At 40.7% G+C, this 18,467-nt stretch overlaps 1 protein-coding gene across 2 annotated transcripts in view; it reads left to right on the forward strand.

Moving 5' to 3' along the window:
* The first annotated feature begins 4,957 nt into the window (after positions 1–4,957).
* Positions 4,958–18,467, forward strand: part of PPP2R2A (protein phosphatase 2 regulatory subunit Balpha) — a 90,299-nt gene continuing 76,789 nt past the window's right edge. Inside the window, exons 1-2 of one of the 2 annotated variants that reach the window (XM_068974595.1) lie at positions 4,958–5,064; positions 6,904–6,978. In XM_068974595.1, the coding sequence (XP_068830696.1) occupies positions 5,058–5,064; positions 6,904–6,978 (82 nt within the window). In that variant the 5' untranslated portion in view covers positions 4,958–5,057. Of the gene's footprint in view, positions 5,065–6,472; positions 6,510–6,903; positions 6,979–18,467 lie in introns of those variants that run through there. The other variant, XM_068974594.1, reaches the window with a different exon arrangement.

An 18,467-nucleotide genomic window follows, 5' to 3' on the forward strand; every position in this document is an offset into this window, starting at 1 on the left:
TAATTGGAAGTTCCTAAGCAAAGACAAAATGAACACTGGTGGACATCTTGATAGTGAGTTCTACATCTTGAATATTGTGGAATGAATAGTTTTGGGAAACTGTCTTTCAGGCCAAATTTGTAAATATTAAGAAATTATGTAAAAAATGCTGACATCTGCTTATAATGGGCTTTCCAGGTAATGCTAGGGGTAAAGAATCTGCCTGCCAATATAGAAGGTATAAGAGACTGGGGTTTGATCCCTGGGTCTGGAAGATTCCCTGGAGGAGAAAATGGCAGCCCACTCCAATATTCTTGCTTGGAGAATTCCATGACAGAGGAGCCTGGTGGGCTATAGTCCATGGGGTCGCAAAGAGTCAGTCATGACTGAGAGTCTGAACATACGCACCACTTATAATATTCCCTGTAAAGTCCTTGAACCTGCTCCATATCAGAAAGCATGCCCCTGATGGGTATGCCAGAATTTTAAACCATATTATTTTATTTTTCTTAAATTTATTTTATTCAAATATAGTTGATTTATAATGTGTTAATTTCTGTTATACAGCAAAGTGATTCAGCTAAGCACACATATACTCTTTTTCATATTTTTACCATTATAGTTTACCACAGGATATTGAATACAGTTCCTAAACCAAATCATGTTCTAATCAGGAACCTCTCTCATTTTTATTTATTTTTTGGCCACACTGCATGGCATGCAGGATCTTTCCAACCAGGGATCAGACCTGTGCCCTCTTCAGAGGAAGTGTAGAATCTTAACCACTGGACAGCCAGGGAATTCCCAGGGACCTCCCCTCTCATCTTTGAGTTGATGATCTTTCCTAGACACCCTAAGTCCTAATCGCCTAGAGGAAAGGAGCATCTAAATAGTGCCACTTCTATTTACTGAGGAGGAGGTTTGTGTTCATCTTAACTCCTAGGAAAAGAACAACTTTCAAGTGATTCTCCCCTCATCACATAATATTCTTTAAAAAGCCGTCTTGCAAAAACCCACAGATAAGTCTTATTATCTGTGTCCTACTGGTGAGATTGTGGTTGTCCTTTGAGTCTTTCAGTTCAGATTGTAAGCAAAACATGTCCAGGCCTTACAGTCTTTATAGGAGCCCCTCAGGAAAACCCAGAGGGAATTTTCCTCTTCGTGTAACTAAGCCAAACCCAGTTCTGCTGGCAACTATTACTCTGTACATCTTACATGTGGTCAGTTGTTGATGTTCTGGCTCAGGCTCATATGGGAAAATGCTTGCATAATAGCACATGGTTCATATGAGTGAGGGAATGGTGCCCTATGGGATTCTCTTGGGTAATATGTATTCAGGGACATAGGACCACTGGAAGTAGTAGGGGTGACTACCTATAAGCAACTTACATATTTAACCAATTACTGCCTAACAAATGTAGATTGGTATGACCAGCATAATTTGTAAAATGTCTCTTTCTTCCAGGATTAAGAAGGGTGAGTGAAAACACCCACTCAATTTGTGATATGACTTGGTGGTTCAGCAGTAAAGAATCCACCTGCCATGCAGGAGATGTGGGTTCGATCTCTGGGTAGGGAAGATCCCCTAGAGAAAGAAACGGCAACCCACTCCAGTATTCATACCTGGGAAATCTCATGGACAGAGGAGCCACAGTCCATGGGGTCACAAAAAAAGTTGGACATGACTGAGTGACTAAACAACAACAACAAAGCAGTAAGGAGCCAACAAGTCACCATTTTTCTTCCTAAACCAGAGAGATGTGTTCATTCATCCATCAATCCAACAAATTATGTGGCTAATGATATGGAAATGATTAAAACAAATCTCCTGCCTTCACAGAACTCAGTCTAGTAACAGACACATATTAAGGTAATTCTAACATAGTCAAGATGCTTACTTCTTGGAAGGAAAGTTATGACCAACCTAGATAGCATATTGAAAAGCAGAGACATTACTTTGCCAACAAAGGTCCATCTAGTCAAGGCTATGGTTTTTCCAGTGGTCATGTATGGATGTGAGAGTTGGACTGTGAAGAAAGCCGAGCACCAAAGAACCAATGCTTTTGAACTGTGGTGTTGGAGAAGACTCTTGAGAGTCCCTTGGACTGCAAGGAAATCCAACCAGCCCATCCTGAAGGAGATCGGTCCTGGGTGTTCTTTGGAAGGAATGATGCTGAAGCTGAAACTCCAATACTTTGGCCATCTCATGAGAAGAGTTGACTCATTGGAAAAGATTTTGATGCTGGGAGGGATTGGGGGCAGGAGGAGAAGGGGACGACAGAGGATGAGATGGCTGGATGGCATCACGGACTCGATGGACGTGAGTCTGAGTGAACTCCGGGAGTTGGTGATGGACAGGGAGGCCTGGCGTGCTGCGATTCATGGGGTCGCTAAGAGTCAGACATGACTGAGTGACTGAACTGAACTGAACATAATCAAGTAAGAGAGAAGTGCATTAGATCTTATGAGACTATTTCGGAAGGACACCTAACACAGCTGAAGGTGAAAGGGAGCAGCATCCTATGGTCCTTGCCGTACCCCCTCCACTCCCCGAGTCCTCAACCTGACTTTTGTCTGTGGAAAACTTAGTCAAAGAATAAATTTAATCAGAGATGTGAGAAATAGGGAAACAAAAGAAAACAATCAAAGGAGACTAAATAAGAATAACGTACTCATTAAGCATAAAGACTTTTAGCTCTTTCTCAAGGGCCATAGATAATATTCTGAGCCATAGCCTGTAAGCTGCCTTATAGATATTCAAACACCATGTGGAGACATTAACCACTTGATGACCAGAGTATACCCAGGACATGAGCTGCCACAATTCCAAGAACTGATCACAAAGAAATGGGAACAAATGACCCTGGAACTGAAGATTAACTGTACCTAAAACAATCAAGATGTCACACTGCATTGAATTTTTGTATCTTTCAGGTAGCTGAAAGATATACAGGGTGGATTTTTAGTTTGGGTTTGTTCACTGGTTAAGCGAGAAATACTAATGTAGAAATGGAGACATAATACAACACTGCAGCTGTTCCATCTGGAGGGATTTTGAAATTTGCTTTTTGCTAAGATGGTAAAGAATCCACCTGCAATGCAGGAGACCCAGGTTCAATCTCTGGGTCAGGAAGCTCCCCTGGAGAAGGAAATGGCAACCCACTCCAGTAATCTTACCTGGAGAACCCTATGGACCGAGGAGCCTGGCATGGTTATAGTCCATGGAGTTGCAAAAAAAGAGTCCGGACACAACTGAGCGACTGATAGTTTACAATCAAACTCCTCTGCAGATCCAACAATCAGGCAGTGGGCTTTCCTGGTGGCTCAGTGGTAAAGAGTCGGCCTGCCAAAACAGGAGACACAGGTTGGATCCCTGATCTGGGAGGATTCCACATGCCCTGGAACTAAGCCTGTGAGCCGCAACTATTGAGCCTGTGCTCTAGAGCCCAGAGACGCGACTGCTGAAGCCCAGGGCTCCCTAGAGCTAGTGCTCCACAAGATAAGCCACAGCAAAGAGAAGCCCAAGCTCGGCTACTAGAGAGAAGTCCCCACCCCCGCAACGAGGAGAGAAGTCCCCACCCCTGCAACGAGAAGAAAGTCCCAGCAGCAAGGAAGACCCAGTACAGCCGTCCCCCGAGCCCCCCAAAATAAGAATTAGGCAGAAAGTGGAAATAATGTAGAGGAGGTGAAAATAATCGTAAACTTTTCTTTGGTCTCTGAATGCCTTATCACCCTCTTCTGCCTTAAAGTCGAATCCTGGATGTTTTTCGAGGTGTTTCTTATGTGGAAATCGCGATTCTCTCTTCTGTTGGAGTACTGCAGAGACTGAAATATGTAATGTGCATGTTTTTAGGGGCTGCATGCATCATTAGCGCATCTTTTTAAACAAGTACGCATCCTCTCTGGGCCGATGAGGGGTGTTTCCAGTTTGTTTTTATTCTTCAACTTTCTAACTCCACTTTCAATACAAATCTAATAATACCGGCAGCTCAAGTTTATGATGTATTCAAATAATTTAATCTTTGAAGCAATCTTATAAGGTAGGATTGTTACCCTTATTTTCCGCGTGGAGTCAGGATCGGCTGCGTGGTTTCAGCCCAGCACTTAACTACTGTTTCTGTACTTTTGGAGGAACAGATCTGGCTCATCTTTTCGACCATAATCTACTAGCAAACTCAGTTTTCCTTTTTGAAACCATTCTCAACTGTCTTCACTTATCAAGGGCTCTCGCCTTCGTTCCCGGGCTCAAGGGAAGGTAATTTAATTCACCCAAATGGCACCCGCCCAGCCACGTCCTTCTCAGATTCGCGAACTTTCAGCTTGGCTGAGCAGCGAGTCTGCACCACCGTCCCTTTTCCTGGTCTCGGGGCTGCCCGATAGTCATTATTTTAAGTAGCAATACAGTACGAGTATTCTCTAAAGAGATACAGGACCCCATCAACTCTTACGAGCGAGCACGTTAACTGGACCACTGAGCCTGCTCCAGAGTGCAGGCACTGACGCGAAGGTGTGGGCACCGAAGCGCAGCAATACCTCGGACTGGTACAGACAGTGCGAGCACTGTGAGGGCTACAGCCAGGGACCAGAAACGCGCGGGCCGGGCCCGCTGGGACGCAGCGGGCGGGGCGGGGCGGGACGAGGCGGGGCGGGGCCAGGAGCCCGCCAGGCCGCTCCCCGCCCCTCCCCCTCCGCTCCCCTCCACAGCCCCGCCCCGCCCCTCCGGCCCAGCCCGGCGGCTCCGCCCTCCGGGTGACGTCACTGGCCAGGCCAGCCGGCGCCATTTTGAAAGTGGAGTCGCCTGCCCTGCCGCCGCTGCCGCCGTCGCTGTCGTAGCCGCCGCCGCCGCCGCCGCCCGCTGGAGAAAGAGCAAGAGTGGGGAAGCCCCTGAGTGAAATCCACCATCCCGCCGCCTGGTCTGCCCGCCCCTCCTTCCTTCTCCCCCGACCCCTGCCCCCTCCCCCCACAGGTGCCATCCGCGGCCATCCGCCCTCTCTACCCCCCCATCCCCAGGTGAGGGGGGTGAGTTCAGGAAGCGGAGACCCCGAGGAACCCAGCAGGGTCACCATTTGCAGCGCAACATGGCAGGTAAAGGAGAAATCACCCTCTCCACTGACAAGGCACCGCTTCCTTCCTCCTCCCTCCATCACCCCCTAGCGACCGCCTGCGCCTGTCGAAGAGCCACGGGGCGCCCCTCGGATTTCAGGGAATTGGTCGGGTGGGGTGGGGGTGGGGAGGGTTCTGGGGAGGTGAGTGGTCGCTGTGACATCGCCGTGGCTTTTAAAATGAAGGCTGGAGGCTGGGCATGGGTGGGGGTGGGGTGTATGCCGGCGAGCCCAGGGGTAAGGCGTGGGTGGGGCGGGGTGGGGGCGACTGCCGATTTGTCCCTGCGGCCTGGGAGCCGGGAGAAACCTCCGCCCCCGCCCACCCGCGCCCCCCCGGGGGGCTTTTTTGCCGCTCTTCCTTCCGGTAATTCCTATTTTTCTCTCTTCTGCAAGGCTTCTCCGGTGTTTTTACAAATAATCTATTTTGCACAGAGAAGGAAGAGTGCTTTACAAGTTAAAATACAATGGGGACATAGTGTATTTCTTTCCACTGTGGGTGCGTGTATTTTTGAGACTGTAAGCCTGAATTTTTTGGAGGGTCTGGAACCATTCTCCCTTTGGTTTCTTACCCTTTACATCCAAAGAGTGCAAGGCCTCTAATACAGCAAGTTGCGTGAAAAATGTAATTTAAACTTAGGTTTTGCATGTTAGCTTTTGTGCAGATGTCCTTTTCCCAAAAGGGTTTCGTGGAGTTAGTTAAAATAGTTGTGGAGTTCAGAGATATAAATAGCCAAGGGAAGAGAGATTTAGGTAAAAGCTTAGAGGGGGAAAAAGATGCAGAGAGAAAACCAGGTTGGGATATTTGGCAAGGAATGGAGGTGAAGGGGGAGAAAGGAAATTGCTTCGAGGATTATTTTTGTACATTTTGATGTTGCTGAATATCTTCCTTCATCTAGTAGAATCAATTCTAGATCTCGATCCAGTTTCTTGATAGATCCAGGACATTTCCCTCTCTGTGCTTGAAAGTGAAATAGAAACATTCAGGGACTAAACCAGTTTTCTGTGCTTTCATCAATATTTAGACAGATCATTAAATCTGTAAAAAAGTTAACACGTTGGATCGACTTAGGGTTTGCTGTGAATAAGTTGCTTTTTGGCCTCGTTGAATAATTATGTGAAATTACAGTTGTTTTGCACAAGATGATGACAAATGAGCAGAATTCATTCTTTGCAAGGTCCTTTGGCTTCTGAGGGATTAGGTGAACGGGAGGGGAAACAAGCTTCCTGTGGCAGTCCCTTCAGCATTCAATTCAGTTTCTCTTCCTCTCAGTCTGGAGCCAGTGATTTGCTGGTAATGAACTGCAAAGAAATGGGTGGTGAGGTTGTGTTTGCTGTATGAGCGCTTGTGGTGATAGGGTTCATATGAATCACTGCTCTTCACCCAGGCAGTAATGTTCCTGAAGTTTTCTCTTCGTTCCGTGTTTTATGGTAGCTTAACCTTATTAACTCTTCTGCAGGCTTTTGTACCCTTAAAGAAAAACTCTGACTTTTGGTATTTACGTTTTTCTGGTAGGTCTTGCTTGAAGTGAGGCTTTTACTGTATTTGAAGGGAAGGAAAACTGGAAGGAAAGTTTTGTACTCGTATACAGTGGTGATGATAGTACATGGACGATAAATATTTCAGACCTGGAATCTCTCTCTTTTCAACACAAGACCAACTATTGGGGACTAACCTTTTTCCAAATTAGTGCTCGGGATGGTGGTTGTATCTGTGGGTAGTATCAGGCGGTTAGTCTCATGCCAGCCATGGATACCATCACTGTGTTTACGAGAGTAAACATGAACAGAACTCAGTTTTAATTGGTATGTTTTCTTTTTCCAGGAGCTGGAGGAGGGAATGATATTCAGTGGTGTTTTTCTCAGGTGAAAGGAGCAGTAGACGATGATGTAGCAGAAGGTAAGAGAGCTTTTAATAATGCAGAATTTGGATAAAGAATCTTCAAAATCTTGGTTGCTGAAGGGCTTCCTTGCAGCTGAGTGTAGTAGTTTAAGAACGTTTTATGTTTGTTGTCCAAGCAGTGGGAGAACAGTTTTAAAAGATATTCTTAAAATATTTTATTGTTTATGCTGTGTTTTATTTTTTCCTGATTAAAATAAGGAGCGCTAGATAATGATGTATATAAAACTGTCACAAGAAGAGTCAAAGGTCCATATGCTAAAGGTGTCTTTGCTGTGTAAATTTCATGTACCAATAAATGGTGATATATTTTCATGGTTATACACTGTATTTTTATTTTTATTTTTTGAAGCATCTTTATTGAAATATAATTGACATAGAGTAAGTTGCTGTTTTTGAAGACAATGGTCTGCTATTCTGGTTGCCTGATGTCTTCTGCCAACCTACAGAAGTTGTTTTGTGGAGTTTGCTCAGCGTTGAAATGTTCTTTTGAGGAATTTGTGAAGGAGAAGGTGGTCTTCCCGTCCTATTCCTCCGCCATCTTAGGACCGCCCCCCTACACTGTATTTTTAGATAGTTGAGATAGATGCCATCAGCATTTAGCTCAAAAATATTCTTGATGGCATCTTTCATTTTTAAGGGGGGTTTTTAGTTTTCTTTTAACTTGGCTACTTTGAGAGTGTGGTGTTGAAATTGGCATATTCTGTGAAGAAGTGCTGGCTCAAATGATGCCTTTAATTGTCTTTTAAAAGTTAATTTAGGTGGATAAGAGAAGACAGTGTAATGGATATAGAGCATGTCTTCTGTATTCTTAGAAACTGGATTTGATCAGTTGAATTGCTTAAGTATTTATTTTCCCCCCAGATTTATTAGCATATTTCAGAATTCTCAATTTTTGAAACTTCAAGATTTTTGATTTTTGATGGCATTTGAGATGGTCTTAGACGGAGGAGACATTTTTCATAAAGTAGTTGTATTATTTCATTGTCCAGAAATATTAAGGTATGAATTTTAATAGTATTCTGTGTCTTGAATTATAGTAGGAATTGTCTAAAACTCAGATAAAATAGGTACTTTTAATTTTCAAAAATTTGTATAGTGAAAATTTATAAATTCTCTAGATTGTGGTGTTCTCATAATAAGATCCTGTTTCTGACCTCCTGTCCGTGTACCGTTTGTTCTGACAGTTTTTCCGGGTGATGGTAGGATGGTGGCCTTGTGTAGAGCCATTTGAATGCTCGGATTTGCTTGTGTCAGTGTCATTCTAGATTAAGTACCTGATCAAGAGTTTGTGGAGCCCTGTGGGGGAGCCAGCTGGCTTCCATGGCACTTCTGAGACAGCTCTCTCACGTTTCTTTCTCTTGAATCCTCATTCGTTTTGCAGATGAGAAACTGGAAGCTTAAAAGAGTTGAGACTCACTGCTGGTCATACAAATAGTGCAAATCAAGGTTTTCTGGTGAAGCCTGTGGCATTCAGCTTGTTCAGAGAAAGAAATCCTAAGTCCAAGGGAGGAGTCATGTGTTACTCATTTTGTAACTCCATTACCTGTTAAACAGTAGGCACTCAAATATTGGATCATTAGTTCTGTGCTGTTGTGTAATACGCACCAAGTTATGAAAGTCCTGGATCCTTGAAAAACATTCCTTTGTTGATTTCCATTTATTCCCTTTATCAGAGATCTGCTGGGTGCCTCCTAAACACACTAGGGGTCCGATGTGTCTAGAATATAAACCCTGCCCTGAAGGAGTTCATAGTTTGCTTGTTAAACAGGCAAAGACCACATGAATTTTATTTAATCAGAAGAAATTGATGATTTCAAACTTAACTAACTGAACCAAATGATAGTTTGTGACATATATGATGGATCAGGAGTTTTCTTCTGCTAATACTTAGTAGCTGCATTTTGCTACTGATTCATTACATAATTTTTTTCATCTGAGGTTGTTAAATATTACTTTTAACACACAGTATACTCTTGGCATTTTAACATGCTGAAGTGTGGTATGTATTATTTTAATAAAAACATGATTTATTCTAGTACCTGTGTCCATACAAATGTAGTAAGTATAAAAAGCACTCACTTTTCAAAATATGTAGCTTTAATTTGGGTATTTTTGCATAGTGTAGTTTGCATACTATAGTCTGATATGTTTATTTTACTAAGAAAAGGTTTATTTTTCTGAAATAAAAAAAGATTAATACATTTTCTCCTGGCTTCAGAGTGTGATCTGTAAATGATTACATCTGGCTCAGTCTTTGGCTTGCCTGCTTTCTGTTAACGATACATCCCAAGTTCTTTTCCATCAAAGGCTCCAAATTGTCTTTTCCTCCTACACACAGTCAGCTGTCATGGCATGCCCTTTTTACCTCTGTAATGCTTTAATCTTCTTTCCATGCCCACTTTCACCTTGGTTAAGGTTCTCAGTATTTCTCATCAGGATTGCTGTAACTTCCTAAATGATTCCTTGCTTCTTGTTAAATGTTTTGCTTCTAAGTTAATCTTAAATGCTGCCCAAGTTTATTTTCCTTAGATATTTTTAGTGGTCACTGTGTCCACAGGATTATGAATTACCTTCAGATATTTTAGCCTAGAATGTGAGATGAGACTTCTCACCAAGATGACTCCTACTTCTTCGTTTCTTTGCCAGTGTGTTTTACTATCCAGGTGAATGGATACTGTTCTTCAGACAAGTCCTATACTTATTTTGAGGTCTTCGTTTTGTTTTCGTTTTTCTTTTTTGTGCTGCTTCCCTTGGAATGCCTTACACTCCTCCTACTCTTCTCTTATCAGAATCATATTCATCCTTCAAGTCACGTCTGTAATCCTTATACTCATCTCCCTTTTCCAGAAATATTTAAAATCTTCCTTCATAGCACTTTGTATCTATAATATTTAGTACCCCCAACCTTCACTGTTGCACTATAAGCTTAATGCAGGTCTGCTGTATCTTTGTCCTCTATGTGGGACTTTCTACATAAAAACTGCTGTGCTTAGAACAAAGCCTGGAACCGGTAGGTGTTCAGTGTTTACTGAATGGAGGGATAAAAATGTACTGTTATGAGGTTATGAAGGAGGACAAATATGGGTGAAAGATACGATGATTGAGACATACTTTTTACTTGGCAGCTATTTAAGTGGATTGATGATACACATATAGCTGAATAATAGGAAGAAGTGAGGAGACCTTGAGTTTCTATCCTAGTAACAGGCTAGTATATGTCACTCTGGGTTCCAGTATGCTTAGCCTTAAGAAAACAGAACTGGATTAGGTGATTTTCTGTTGTTCCTGGTCCTGTAATCTTATTAATTCTCAAAGATGTCTTAGAAAAGAGGCAGCCTCATGTTGTTACTACTGGTAAGTTAAGTTGGTTGAGATGTTGGATTCTCTGGGGGCCTTAATTTAAAAAGAAGACAGTGGTCTTGGTTACTCAGGGCTCAGGATTTTTCCTTAAGTACATTTCAGAACATTTCAGGGGGACTTCCCTGATGGGTCATATGGTAAAGAATCTGCCTGCAATGCCGGGGACCCAGGTTCGATCCCTGGGTTGGGAAGATTTCCCTGGAGAAGCGAATGGCCCACCCACTCCAGTATTGTTCCATGGAGAATCCCATGGACAGGGGAGCCTGGAGGACTATAGTCCATGGGGTCTCTAAGAGTCAAACGCGACTGAGCGACTGTCACATTTCAGAACTGAGACGGAATTTTGACATTTGATCATATTCTCTTACTGTCCTTTGGTCCAAGTAGGCCCTTCAGAATGTTTACAGCCAGTGTTGGGGTGCTTATTCTGTGCCCTATGCTCTTTAGGCACTTCAAGTAGTTTACCTTTGATGTAGCTGCTTGTCTTGGAGAAGGATGAGGCGCTAAAACCCCTAGCACTCACATAGTCTCATGTAACGTAGTTTTTATTTTAGCCTTCATGGTAGCTTTAACTACATTTTATCATCTTCTGCTTTAAGTTTTCCCTTTGTTGATAGCTGTTCTCTTATGAGACAGTAGTTTGAGCACAGACTGTAGGGCTAGGCTGCATGGTTGGAATACTACCCGGTTGCCTGATGGCTGTGTGGTCCTGGGCCAGTTAACTCAGCCTCTTTGTACCTGTTTTCCCCTCTGTAAAGCGAGGATGACAGTAAAATGTGTCCTATGATGTTGTTTTGATGATTAAATAAGCTAATGTTCCTCGAAAAGAAACCTAGCACATAGTGAGGGTTTAGCTCTTGTTACTTGAACATTTATGGAGAGTAAGGGAGAGTAGGAACCTGGGCAGTTGTCTTTAAAGGCAACTAAAAGCTTACCAGCCAAAGTGAGGAAAATGGCGCGTGTGTTATTGAACTCTGTATGAGTGGAGTCAAGATTACGTATAAGTGGGATGGTGAATGGACCTGAATGGTGGTTGTACAGATGTTTGTAATAATTGATTAATTTTAATTTTCTATATTTGGTAGATTTCACAGTAAAAAAGGTTTCAAAAAAATCCAATACTGTACTGAAGGGTTTGAATGAAAAACGGCAGTCCCTTCCACACTCTGTCTCATATCCTCTCTAGTCCCTCTCATAAGGGCAGTTATATTGAACTCTTCTTCTAGCTGTATTCCGTTGGGCTTAATTACATTTTGTTTGGTAAATAAAATGATATTTCTGTTTCTCGTTGACTTTAAACATTTCCGATTGACTTCCTTCCCTGGTAGATGAAGATTTAGCTGTTGATGTGGTTGTCCCCTTGCCCCAGTGCTACATCACGTGTTATGGTCAAATTAGAAATCAGTGCTTGCGTTGTCATGAGGATGCAAATAATTCATTCCTGAGCCAACACTACTCTGCGATGTTGCTCACTTTTATTGCATCCCTTTATTTTCCCTGAAGCTAATGATTGCCTGTTTTATAATTTGCCTAGTTCTTCAAAAAATTTTTTAAAAAAACTTCATTATGGAGATTTTGAACATTACAGGAAGTAGATGGAATAGTGTAATGAACTCCCATCACCCAGCACAGACATGTGGCTGATGCTGTGGATCTCTTGACTCCTTCCCAGCTCTTACTGTTTAGTAATAGAAATCTCATTGGTTTTGTTTTTAAAATCTAGTTTCAACAAACTTGAAAATCAAGTTCATTTTAATGTGAAACAGTAAGGAATTTTTCCTAATGACTCTATGCAGTGACAATTCTCATAATTTGTTAATTTGTTCAAATTTGACTTGTGAGCATAGGCTTGTTAAAAATTCAGATACATGTGGGCAATCTGAAGTGTGTAATTTTGAGTAAAAAAAAAGAAAAATTTAACCAATATGGTTATTTTAATTATTTTAATGCAGATTTTCACTATTTAGTATTGAATATTAAATAATGAATTTTTATTATTTTCATTAAGTGTAGTTTTTCTTATCTCCAAATTTGACCATCTTAAACTTTCTTTCATAGGGTATTATTTTAGGATATGATTTTCCTACATGAGCCAGTGAAACTTGGATCCAAATGTATTGCATCTTTTCAACACTGCTTCCTGTTTATTTTTGGACTTAGACTTGTGGACTAGTTCTTGGGAAAAAAATTTGCAGTGGGAGAATCTAAATACTCCTCAAGTAATGAAGTAAATAAAATTTAAGAAACAGTCTTTGGGGCATCACAGAATTTCACAGTTTTAAATCCATCCAGCATGTTTAATGCTATAGTATAACAGAACATAACATCATTTGTGTTCTGTGTTTCTTAGAGTAGTATGCATGTTAGATTTACGCACTAGGGTCAGTTAGTAGAAAAACTAGTAGAACCTAGTTTTTTGCAAATTTTAGAGTATTGGCACATCGGCTGTATTCCAGAACTTAATGACTTGGGGCGAAGGTCTTAACATTTTCACTTTGTAACACACGTGACAACTTCTTTCTCTTAACACTAGATTTACTGCTGACAGAAGTCTGGTACTAATGCAGTGCGATCGCATAAAGTAGAGTCACTTTGCTCATTAAACAACATGGATGACTGTATTTCTCTAGTAGTAGGCAGTATCCTTGTTTTCTCCTAAGGTACTAAGGAGTTTTTTCGTACTCCTTTATTGGTTTAAAAAAGGAAAAATGAAATAATGGTGTTGATTGTCTCAGGCTATAAACCAAAAATGACACTTAGGTATTTCTCAGTACTTTTAGTGAACTATACTTTAAAATTCTTGAAAATTGTGGAATAAGCAGAATGATGAGAGATTGAAGCAAAGAATTAATTGTATTAAATCAGTTAAAAAAAAAAAAAGATTGCCATATATTTTGTGTTTATACATCTGTATTTGCCCAGTTTAGTTGAGTTGCAGGGAGAAAGGTAAACTTTAAGATTCTTATGTTAAATAGGAAAATGAAAGGGTTGGAAATAGATATTTTAGCTAATGCCCTCAACTGTCATCTTTTTTCCCTTCTCTTGGGTGATGATGGAAATTAAAATTGAGTAATCACAGGTTTGCAAGTTGCTCCCTTAGTAGAAGGAAAGAGAAGTAAAGGCCTGGTCATATATAAATTAGATCTCTTAATTTTGTGCCAGGTGTTGTTTTAGTGCTTTATTTATATTATTAGTCTGTGAAATACATAGATGCTGTTGTTATTCCACAGATACAGGAAACAGGCCGGAAAGATTAATTTACTAACTGTATCCTTAAGCAGGTGGTGGAACTAGGATTCTCACCTCAAAACTTTAGATTTCCCTACTGTAAGTTTATTTACTTAACTTGAGCTCCTTTTAGTTAAGGTGAAGGTGTTTGAGATTGTTGGAATGTGACTGGTTTAGAGTTAATTTGTAATGCCTAGCATATTATTGTTTTGAAGTAATTGAATCCAACTTGGAGATTTACTGAATTTTCTGCTAATGGAATTCTTAAGCTAGGACATGTAATGTATGTCCTTGTACATTGGTGCATTGTCAAAACAGTGGCCATTTATTCCATTTTGAAGTGTGGTTTGGCAGCCTCTCTTTCTAAAGGTCTCTGAAGTTGAAACTATTTTCATAATCATACTAAGACACTATTTGCCTTTTTCATTATGTTGACATTTGCACCAATGATACAAAAGCAGTGGTGGGTCAATCTGCTAACTTCTTAGCATGTATTAAGGCCTTGGCACCCAAGGGTGGTAACAGTACCACCACAGTCATCTTCATTGCCATGTATCAGCCATTTGAAAATGCACGTTTTACTTAATAATGTCTTTGATGAAGCAGTAAAAATGGATTTTGTCAAGTCTCTACTCTCGAAAATCTTGACTCTTGAGTACACGTGTTGAACATTCTGTGTGACAAAATGGAAAGTACACCTGAAGTGTTGTAAACCAGAGTACAGTGGTTGGAGGAAAAGCATTAGTGAGTGTAGTTATTTGAGTTTGAAGATGAACTAACTAGCTGCTTTTGGGGGACATCATTTTTACTAGAAAGAGCTATGTGTGTGTGAGTTGCCCAGTCATGTCCGACTCTGTGACTCTGTGGACTGGAGCCCACCAGGTTCCTCTGTCCATGGAATTCTCCAGGCAAGAATTCTCCAGTGGATTGCCATGCCCTTCTCCAGGGGCTCTTCCTGACCCAGGGATTGAACCCACGTCTCCTGTGTTTCTTGCATTGGAGGCAGATTCTTTACCATCTGAGCCAGCAGGGAAGCCCCCCCGTACTGAGAAACTATTCAGACGTGAATATTTGGCAGACATTTTCTTAAATGAACAGTGAATCTGTTATTGCAGTGGACAGTGTTTGTTGCTCTTGATAAAATTTGAGTTTCCAAGCAAAACTCAGAAAGTATTGGAAAATGTGCATCTCCTGAGCTTGATTACTTCTGAATATTTACAGATATTGTAGATGAGATCAGTAGTAGTGTTTAATGACAGTGATTTTTGACACTGTATAATGAAATGTGTCAACATTTGGAAGATCTACATAATGGAATCAGTATTTTACAAATGGCCAGTACCTGTGGTGTTAAAGAATTGTGCATAAGTTGAAGTGTAAGAGCATTAGGTTTTTTTAGTGTATGTAATTTTATTTATTTGTTGAATTTTAGCTCTGCTGGGTCTTCGTTGCTGCTTGGGCTTTTGTGGTGAGCAGGGGCTACTCTAGTTGTGATGCATGGGCTTCTCGTTGTGGTAGCTTCTGCATTGGAGCACTAGCCTTGAGGCATACTGGCTTCAGTAGTTGCAGCACATGGCCTCAGAAGTTGCGACTCCCAGGCTGGGTTTTAATATAACAGACAGCTGATAATGATTTCAGATTCCACAGACCTTTAAGAAACTGTCACATGTTGAGTTTTGCAATAGTATCAAAGGGATATCTGTAACTACCTAAAAAACCTGGAAACTGTTCCTACCTTCACAAACACACACCTGAGTAAGACTGGATTTCTTCATATATTTAACCTACACAACATGGTGTAGTATGTTGACTGCAGAAGGAGTTGAATCTCAGCATCTTTTGTTAAGCGAGACCTTGAAAAGAATTGCAGCAGTGTAATCACTGCAGATGATTGCAGCCATGAAATTAAAAGACACTTGCTCCTTGGAAGCAAAGTTATGACCAACCTAGATAGCATATTGAAAAGCAGAGACATTACTTTGCCAACAAAGGTCCATCTAGTCAAGGCTATGGTTTTTCCTGTGGTCATGTATGGATGTGAGAGTTGGAGTGTGAAGAAAGCTGAGCGCTGAAGAATTGCTGCTTTTGAACTGTGGTGTTGGAGAAGACTCTTGCAAGGAGATCCAACCAGTCCACTTTAAAGCAGATCAGTCCTGGGTGTTCTTTGGAAGGACTGATGCTAAAGCTAAAACTCCAATACTTTGGCCACCTCACGTGAAGAGTTGACTCATTGGAAAAGACCCTGATGCTGGGAGGGATTAGGGGGAGGGATTGGGGGCAGGAGGAGAAGGGGACGACAGAGGATGAGATGGCTGGATGGCATCACCGACTCAATGAACGTAAGTTTGAGTGAACTCCAGGAGTTGGTGATGGACGGGGAGGCCTGGCGTGCTGCAATTCATGGGGTCGGAAAGAGTCGGACATGACTGAGTGACTGAACTGAAGTGAAATGCCATTCTTCACACTAATTTTGGAGGGAGGGGAGATAGTCTTTTTCTTTTTATAACTTCTTTGTTAACATGTAGGGCTGCTTGTTACATTTTTAAATGAATAAATATTTTAAAAGGCCTTTGGGGGTCCTCAGATTTTAATAGTGTAAGGAAATCCTGCTATCCAGAAATAGCTTACAACTGTGGGTTTAATCTGTTAATTTCATTGTACCTTTGCTTTAGATGAGTCTCCTGAACTACAAGATTAAGTGAACAAACAGAAAGAATCATAAAGTGCTGCTTTTGTGTGTGAATGTTTAAAGCTTTCCTGTAACTTCAGATTGTTTCAGCTTACTCCCTTGCTGTTCTTTTGGTACCAAATTAAATATGCCTGAAGTTTTTTAGGGGTTTTGTCACTATCTGATGAGGTCCACTATCATTAATACTTAATGTAGGATTAAAAATTCCTTAATGTCTAGTCTACTGCCATTTCTGGGTTGGCTGCCTGGTCATTAGAAATAAGTTGATGCCCTTGCCATTGTGTTTTATTTTGAACCCAACATGTAGCAGTTTTATGTGTTTTTTTTTTTTTTCCCTCCCTTTCTGAGAGCTGCACAGAATTGGCATGGTAACTATTTCTCAACTTTTAAGGGAGAGGAAAGGAGAAGGAACAGTGTTTTTCTTTAAATTCTGCTTTAAAGTGCAGCATAATCCTATTTTTAAATAGTTGCTGAGTTTTCCATTCTAAGAATGCAGTCTCAACTATTTATTGCTCAGTATTTTTGTGGCTATTTTTCTATCCTTTCAAAAAATTTGTCAACCTCTATACAACTTTTAAAACTAGCTTCACTAATTTTCCATCCATGTTTAAACACTGAGTTTATTAAAAAAAACCAACTAGCTTTTTACTAATATGGACATTTTTATTTTTATTTTTATTTTTTTTTGTGCCTTTGAAAGTGAAAGTGAAGTCACTCAGTCGTGTCTGACTCTGTGTGACCCCACGGACTGTAGCCTACCAGGCTTCTCTGTCCATGGGATTTTCCAGGCAAGAGTACTGGAGTGGGTTGCCATTTCCTTCTCCATAATATGGACATTTTTAATGTTAGCTGTAGCTGATTAAAATGTCATCTAGATCTTTGTCTGTGACATACGTGGAATTCTTGGCAATTTATTATTGAATGCTTCTGTGTGCCACTGTACCAAGGTCGGACTTTTATGATTTTAGTTTCTGTATGTTGACTTTCTCTCTGAATGCTCACATATTAACTGGAATTTTCTTTTCCAAAGTCCTTGAATGATCTCTTTTATCCAGTTTGAGGGGATTCATAGACCAGTGACTGTGTTTAAGAACCTCTGCCTTAATCTAAAAGTTTGTCTGTGGCTAATATGCCTATATGGTTAATTTGGAGAAGTCAAGGATATTTTATATGAGAATGATAGTTTTTCATAAGCCTATTAGGATTATTCTTTCTTAGGAATCTTTTTAGTATTTAAACTCTCCTGATATAATTTTAGAGGGATGAATCTTCTGAGATATTGGACTTGACAGCTTTAGTGTAGTCCCATCTTAATTTTTTTTAAATTGAAAAACTGTTGTCTCTTTAACCGTGGATAAAAATATTAGAGAAATATGTTGGATTTTTTACTTGACTTGACTACTTGTTTATACTTCATTCAGAAGGAATCTAAATTTTCATTAGTCTATTAAAAAGGGATTGGTGGGAACATGTTTTAAATTGTTTGAACTTCTGAAACAATGTTACCTTTTAGAACTTGCCACTGTAGAGTTTCAGGTCTGCTCTGTGTGAAGTGGAAACAACCTTTTTGGTGTTAAACATGCATGTACACACACACCCCACCTCCCCACCCAGCCCAGTTTATCTCAAGGTGAGAGTCTTGTGGGCCTGAAGTAGGTGTGTTTTTAAAATAGCATAAGAGGAATCTTTAATATTTTCTCTTGGCTAATAGATTGAGAGGGCTGTATTTCAAGAAAACAAACTGTGGTAGGCAATCAATAATTCTTGTCAAAGTCCTTACCCAGGGATGCACCATTAAAAATGATTATTATCAGACTTGGTAGTAGAGAAGGGATTGCTCCTAGTCTTCTTTCTTTCCTTGAAAGGAGAATTATTTTTTTCCTAGCAGCAAAACTTCTCTAAGTATTTTTTAGTGCCTTGATATTTTTATGTATTTTGCACTGTAAAAAACCCCACAAGTTTACTATTGTGGCCACTTTTAAAGGTACACTTCAGTAGTGCCAACTGTATTCACATTATTGTGAAGCAGGTTTCCAGAACAGGTTTTCATCTGCAAAACAGATACTGGACCCTTGAAACAACTCCCCATTCTCTCCTCCCCTCAATCCTGTATCGATCAGGCTGCTTTCTGATTCTGTGAATTTGACTGCTTCAAATACTTCATACCGGTGGAATCATAGTATTTGTTTTTTTTGAGACTGGCTTATTT

This window comes from Capricornis sumatraensis, chromosome 6 (assembly GCF_032405125.1).
Source record: "Capricornis sumatraensis isolate serow.1 chromosome 6, serow.2, whole genome shotgun sequence".
Taxonomy (NCBI): Eukaryota; Metazoa; Chordata; class Mammalia; order Artiodactyla; family Bovidae; genus Capricornis; species Capricornis sumatraensis.